Source organism: Opisthorchis viverrini, assembly GCF_000715545.1.
Source record: "Opisthorchis viverrini unplaced genomic scaffold opera_v5_720, whole genome shotgun sequence".
NCBI classification, from domain to species: domain Eukaryota; kingdom Metazoa; phylum Platyhelminthes; class Trematoda; order Opisthorchiida; family Opisthorchiidae; genus Opisthorchis; species Opisthorchis viverrini.
In genome coordinates, this window is record NW_008752391.1 from 43,876 (window position 1) to 51,555 (window position 7,680).

General features: G+C 40.3%; 1 protein-coding gene across 1 annotated transcript; it reads left to right on the plus strand.

Moving 5' to 3' along the window:
• Positions 1-3,052: 3,052 nt before the first annotated feature.
• On the plus strand, positions 3,053-7,679 carry T265_15678 (hypothetical protein; the record flags this gene model as incomplete). The annotated part of the gene is made up of 6 exons (XM_009178928.1): positions 3,053-3,157; positions 4,121-4,185; positions 6,052-6,259; positions 6,413-6,448; positions 7,070-7,113; positions 7,259-7,679. Coding segments are annotated over 6 exons (669 nt in total), but the record flags the coding sequence as incomplete, so codon positions are not given.
• Position 7,680: the final 1 nt, after the last annotated feature.

The following is a 7,680-nucleotide window of genomic DNA, read 5'->3' on the forward strand; positions in this document are numbered from 1 at the left end:
TGCAGCAAGTAAGGCGACCTGGCTGATGGCACAACGCGACGGCCGATGTGGCATGAGTTTATTTGTGTATGTGCAATTCATGGTTGTACGTGGGCTGGGATACTGCCAGGGCGCCCACACCTGGACAAGAGAATGATTAGGGTCCTCAACCAAAGCCTTTGGCTCAAAAGCCCAACCACAAGGCAGCGGCGTTTGGCGGGCAAATGCAAATGCATTACCTTTTCTACGGAACAAGTCGCCATGCATCTTCCAACCCCCAACCTGAAGGACCAGGAGACTCTGTTCGTCGGACCTCTAACTATTGACCAACCTGGTATGAGAGACTCTGTGAGTGTCGCACGGACACCCCCCAGTATAGCTCAATGGGTCTTCGAGATACACAAAACGCCACACCAAGATAAGGTCCAGTCTCTTCGTGACGGATTTGATTCTCTTAACGGGGGCTACTCATTATTTTTTTTCGAAAAGGAAATGAATTGTCTATTGATTTAAAGAGGTGTTCTTGCTCAATTTGTATTCAGTTCTGTTTGTTGATGGTCCCATTTGATTTAGAAACGCCTGATCTATTTTACATACCTTTTTCCAGGCTTGCCCACGTCAGCTCAGTAGATTCATAACACACAGGCTGCCCGGAATAAGCCATTTAGTCCTGTGCATATAGCGAATGTAACTATTGACGACGTTGAATTTTTGAAAAGCACGGAGGAATTCAACCGTGATGACTTTCGCTGGAAAAAGCCTGGTATGTTACTTGATATAAAACAAAAAATAGTACCAAATGTAGCAAGAATACAAGTGCTACCAAGTTGAATTTTTACCCAAATGAGTGATGCCCGAAACCAATTATGATCGAGAATGTGTTAAGTGTTAGCACCCAGGTATTATAACTGGATGCTTCTGTATTGACTGGTCGAGTATTACCTATAAATAATATGTGAAATGTTAATGGGTACATGACAGTAGTCTCATTTTCAAACGCGTTACAAGCGTGATCAAGTGTATACAAAATCAAGCATCGGTGGGTGCAAGATTTTGAATATAGATACTCAGAAGTCCCTCTTTTGAACAGTCATCCTCCTGTAATCATTTTGGTAACTGGACACCGAAGAGGGCGCATCAAGGTGCAGAGTTCAAATCCCGGTAAGATCACCGAATATGCATTGCTGATGAGCTCTAATGAGAGCGGAACTCGGATCCATTGTTTCCCTTTTGTTGTGGACTAATCAAAGTGACTATGCCAGCACAGGGTGACGACTATTTAAGAAAATGTTATGAAGATATACATTCTAGAAATCACGCAACCAGCTACACCTAAAACAAAAGATGTCCAGCAGGTTTCAAGCATGTGTAGCGCCAACTGACTGGGAATTCCTGACTAGCAGGCCAATAAATCGCCTAAACCAAGGAGTTACGGGATTTCCAAGGATCCAGGCTTTTGCCCACATCACTGAAGCGAGAGATTGTTCAAAACGCATCAAGCTCTCCAAGACGATATGCATGCATTGCGATGACAGACGTACACACCACCGCAAATTTATTGGAGGGTGCAAAATACTTTATTTGCTGAGAATGTTTTGTCTGTTTCCCTCTAAAATCATGATGCTGAGGCAAGTGGTACACCCATGTTTCTATATCTGACATACTTTCAGTTGGGACAATTACTTAGTTCTCTGGGGATTATGTTGTCTTGAGTTATACCATACTTTGTCAAAACCGGGGCATCGATTTGTCAGGAACTAAATTACGCGGATTGCAATTTATTCATAGATGCTAAAGTTTCAACAAGAGATAGGCTTCAAAAATATTTGGAGCTCATTGTAAAGGGCATAAATAATTTGTCTCTCGTGTCAGCGCGCTAACTTAGGTCATTTGTACTAGACTTGTGAAATGGCCATTTGAAATGGGTGTATTCATTCTGGGCTTTATGATGAAAAACTGGTTTAGAGAATTCGTCTGATTTCTCCAGGTACTTTAGTTCATGTTAACTAAGGTTTACACATTAGGCGATGTATTCACCCAGCAACAGGAAATAAGCGCCAAGGAAAATTGCACCCATTTTTGATGACAAGCACACAGAAGGAGTAAAAAAAGCAAACGAAAGGTTACTATTATGTCATTATGTCAGACCGCACGAAACTGAAAGCACTTTTATCGGTGCAACTGACAGTAAACGGAATGGGCTAGAAGGCCTCAATGTGCACTGAAAATAGCTGGAACCCAATCTTGGAGCTTTCGGCTGTCACAGCTCAATGGGTTGAAACTCCGCAAATTCAATCCAGCAGCGTCGCCATCTACTTTAAAATACAAAACCGATCATGATAAAAAACATACTAGCCGTTCCCCTCAATCCAGCGGTAGTTGGTTCTAGCCAGAGCTACATTGGGCTAGTTGATACGAATGGTTATATTTTACTTCAGGCTCCGCTGGACACCGGATAAAAGACAACTGCACTGAAACACCGGCCGATATAGCCAGTAGCTCAGGGTTGAATGTAATCAATGGGTGTAAAATTGCCGTTGGCTATTTTTCAGATTTGGTGACATGGGAATAGGATTTCAGTGGTTGTAATCGTATTGAAATGCCCACACTCTGGGAAGGCTTTTTGAGAGAGTTGAGCTTGCAAGACCGCCACCCAACACATCCTCATACCCTTGGTTTGTAACAGGGTGAACTTACTCACCTTTGTTCCTAGCATTAGAACGTTACATGAAGTATACCAAAATGTCATTTGATTAGAATATGGCTTTTCAGATATCCGTGCATACTATCGGTGCTCAAACTATCTATAAAATAATTTACGTGAAGATACGGAAGGGATACTCAAATCGCAAATGTAAACAGTGCATTAATTTGCAACCTTAAAAGCCAACGTGTATCAACCGAGCGGGTGCATCAAGACAACAACTGACAGCTCCTTAGTCATATAGCTTGTGGTACCCTCCAATTAGACATATGATTCGCCTAATCTTTTCAACCAATGGAGCATAATTCTGCATCTCAGCCAAACTGGTTTCAGTTTAGACCCTCTAATTTTTATCCACTATCCGTGTAACGACGGTCAAAGTGCTGTTTCTAGTTGTTGTCGTTGTTGTTGGGACGTTTTGCGGTGCTGTGGTGTTCCAATATCCATTCAATGCAGATTTGGCAAATTTAATTAGTAAGTCGCGCCCATTTTTTAAAAATTTTAACGGCTTTTCTATGGGTATATCTGAATGTCATACTGGCAAGGTTATATTCACAGTAGGGAAAAATCAACGTGGTTAAATAGCTCTAATGGACAGGTGTACAAATGCAAAGAAAAAATATATCTGAGTATAATATTTTCGCTTGCCTTAGCTACGGATAGCTTACATTTTTCTGCGTCTAACGTTAAGACCTGTGTATGCAGAAATTATCCGAGAACAAGCACTGCATTTATTTCCTCGATGGATCCCGCCGCGCAATAATTCTTTACACCTATAATTCAAAATACGCTAACACTTTTCTATGAAATTGATAGTGACGTTTTTATGGAAAATGACCTAATGAAATATAAGATAAAGATAAGCACACATTTGATGAGCATATTGGTAATTTCGTAAATGTTGGTACCATGCGATACACCGGTTTTGTTACTCAAAATATTTTTCCTGGAAATAAGCGAAGGTGACTTTAACATGCGCATCGTACAATAGATTGGTCAGTTTGAGAACACACTCTAGATCCTTACGTCGATCCAAGTTTCCAAATAGGAATAGTTTTCGCTACGGTCTAAATAATTTCCTGGAATAAGCAAAGGTGACTTTAACATGCACATCCTACAATAGATTGGTCAGTTTGAGAACACACTCTAGATCCTTACGTCGATCCAAGTTTCCAAATAGGAATAGTTTTCGCTACGGTCTAAATAAGTCATTAGTTAGAAAGTTTAGGTGAACTGGAACAAGTTTTGTGCATAACCACATTCCCGATAAACTGCCTGATTGAAAGTCAAAATGAAAGACAGGAACCAGCGTGCTCGCCGCGGCGTGGGGGTAGATGAAACTCAAACAAGGCAATAAAATTTAGCTGCTTACTGCTTTATCATTGCTAACCCTACAACTGTTTCACGAGCAACAAATGAGGAAATTTTATATTCCAGCTGCATCCGTGGGGATGAGACTTCCTGGAGCAATGTGGCTCGAGGAACACCAGCTATGCTCTCAGGTTAGTCAGTAATCTTAAGATAAATACTCACATGTCAGGTATAACTTTATTTTCCACCTCTGTAACGCTTAGGATATGCCGCGGTTTAACGCTTTTTCAACCAACTGCCAGCTACATATCAGGTTATTATGATGAACTAACAGGCTGAGGAAAAAGTCAAAAATAATTGGATCAATTCCGAAAAACTGCAGCTTTGTGACGCTTGCTTGTGATTCTTCTCACTAAAATTGGATCCAGTTCACCTGACAAAAGGCACCTTCTAAATCACATATATGGCTATGTTTCCTAGTCCCGTGGTGCTCAAGGTTACCTCAAAAAGATAAGATGTGTTTCCATGTAATAATCTCCACATGGATGCATCAGGAATTACATCGTGAAATTGACGAGAAACCTCAGGAATTCCAAAATATTTCCCATTAGGTTATTCTAGGGAGAACGGAATATGAAGATTGCAGCTTTAAAGTAGGTGGAATATTTACACGTTTAATCAATCGCAGGTTATTCTAGGAAGAACGGAATATGAAGGTGGAATATTTACACGTTTAATCAATCGTCAGCACCTAGGAAACGACCAAGACATGCAGTTCCGAATCACTGGCGGTGTGCTTGTGGTGCAGGTTATCACTGTTCAAGTCATGCTCGAATGTTCTCCGTTATCTATTTCTCGATAGGCGTGAAAATGTCGGTAGTTTCCCACGACGTTTCACGAAGTTGAATACGGATTTCCTGGAGGAAGAAAGCGCATTCTAGTGAAACTACAATGTACATGATAGCCTTTTTAATCAAGCAAAAAACGATTTCGAAAACTTCTTTGAGTTGAATTATTGGGTGATTTATATAGTGATAATTATAACGTGTGTAAACCAGCGGCGCATCATACGACAACGATGAAGTTGCTGTTGCCGGTTTACAATGTAAGTGTCCTGCCAAATTTTGACATGCGACGATAACTATTCCGTTTAGTACGGGATCACCTATTTGGACTTCACTAGGATCACTCGCGTTAGATTTTGTGTATCAGGAATTGAAAAGTTGGCAAAGGTAATGTTATGAAAAGTGGTTTATCTTTTCTCATGCTTTCGCCGGCGTCGCTGGAGCAGATCAAATAAAAAGATTAACCTCACCACAATAATCCAGCTTACTGGTAGGCCGAAAAAAGCAGGTTTTGATGTTGGGGACCTGTGCTCGAACCTTTATACCTGGATATATGAAGTTGCGCTGTGTGTCAGTGGATTTATTAATCATAGGCGTAGATCAAACGGTTAGAGTATAACTTATGGGAAGTTAAATTTTGAATGCCAAAAGGCGACAACTTACGAATACGTTAGATTAACTGCTACCAGCTTTATAACCAACACTTAATCAACACTTTGCAAACAACACGAACGAATTTAAGTGCGACGTGCAGATGGAAAATTACAACGGATGAGGGAGAACATTTCCCCTATCGTCATGTTTACCATCAGGAATAGTTACGTTGGAGACCATTAGCAGTGTGTAAACGTAATATCGGCTGAACCTCTCCAAACGAAGCCGCTCTAATGTCCATATTAACTGCCGTGAGTAACAATATGTAGCACGAGCAAATTGTTTCAAGTTTCTTTCAATAGCCAGGTGCTACTGTTGTTCAAAATGAACAAGTGCATTCTGCAACCGTGCCCAACAGTGAATGTAAGATAAGTGGATAAAAGCTCACCAGTTTAATGATTCACTGAGTTTCCGCCGAAGATATAGTAATGATTGGTTTCCAATGAACTTGTGTTGCTGATATTTTAAAGCATTATCTGCCGCTACAAAATTTGATATGAACTTTTTATAAATACATTTGGGAAAATTGACCTTAATGCATCCATTTAATTCCTACAGCTTAAAGCAAAAAGACCTGAAAAATGGGTCGAGGGCCTTTTCCTTCGTTGTAGATTGGAGAAAAAGTACAACAACATGGCTATCCTAGCGGTTCAAGTGGACCTTTCCATAATCGCCAGGCAGTATAGACTGTTCCCAACAGATGTTCTGTCATGGCACTTAAACGACGAGCTAAACGCACATGGACGAACTTGCGCAACTATTGTTGGTAAGAGCATTTTGTGGGAAAGCCGCAAAGCGAACTGGCCGAGTGATTATTTTCTTTGTTGCATTAACTAAGGTGTAAGGTCACCGTGTTCAAGAACAACAGAATGGGCGGAAGATAGTTACCTTCAGTACATATTTTCTGTTTTTATTTCAGATATACCAGGTCGACGGCTGTTTAAAAACGATCAACGTGAGTTCTTCCTTATTACCCGTTGTTGTTAGCGGACTGAAAGTGCATTTACTTATACAAAGGAATAAAATGCTCAGTTCTTTCGCGCTAGCAATTGGATGAGATTACCATCTCACTTCTATAAATGCAGACAGTGGCATTGTGCAGATGAGTTTTCTTTTCACATGTCTGTCATCCAAGCAGGAGCTGCACAGTTGTAAAAAAGGCTTGCAACTTCCGACGTTTTGGAAACAGGTATGCGATGTACTCCACTCAAGAGATTAAAAATTCCTGTGTCTGATTAAATTTCCATGTAAAAACAAGTTTTAAACATTGCGGTCTGATGCGGTAACGATTGTGGACAAAATTATAGCGCCTTTATTTAAATGTTAACGGAATAAGACTGGTTTCGAGGTGTGCTTTGCTGAAACCAACTCGACACCGGTTTATGTGAATTGACAGCGGATAACATTTCATGATTTGCGCCTGATTTTTGGTAATAAAAATATCTCATTTCAGAGAAAAACATGTTACGACGCAAATTTCCCCGATCAACCACAACTATTTACAGATTTGAAATCGAATAGCGTGCTAAATATTTCATGTGAATAATTTACTTTATGTGAGGTCTCCTTTTTGTAGAATTTTGGATAACTGGGCCTGCGTCACCGGATCTTTGTGAAATTGTAAGTGAATATTTTTGGGCCATTGAAGGCAAGATATCTCTATAGGATGTAAAATTTGGTTCTGTAATTGGGTGCTATTTTGTTTTTCACTAACAAATGACCTGAAGAAAATATCACCTAATCATGCTTTGCATTTTTTATTTAGGTTAAATCTCTTAAAGTTCCCGGGATTTGGATTGAGGAATGCGCAGGGGACTTGTATGATGAACTGATGTTTCAACATGAAAGGTTGAAGACGTACGGTTTGCTGATGAATGAAACGGCACGCAAGGAATCGGTCATGGAAGTCGTATATACCCTAAATAGAGGGCAAGATCGGTGTACTTACAACGGCTTTCTCACGGCCCAATACGAATAACCGATGAGCACATATGTTTCGCAATTTGCTTCTTCCCAGTGTACCTTTCGGCAATGTTGAGCTTTCTCGATTTTCTTGGATAAAAAGACGCACATCGGGAAGTGTTGTTTCATATTTGTAACGTAATGTGACGGAGTTTATCACAAAAGCCATTTGCGTTTAAATCACTGATCTGTTGTACATCAAATTAGCGCCTACTTTCAGTGCAT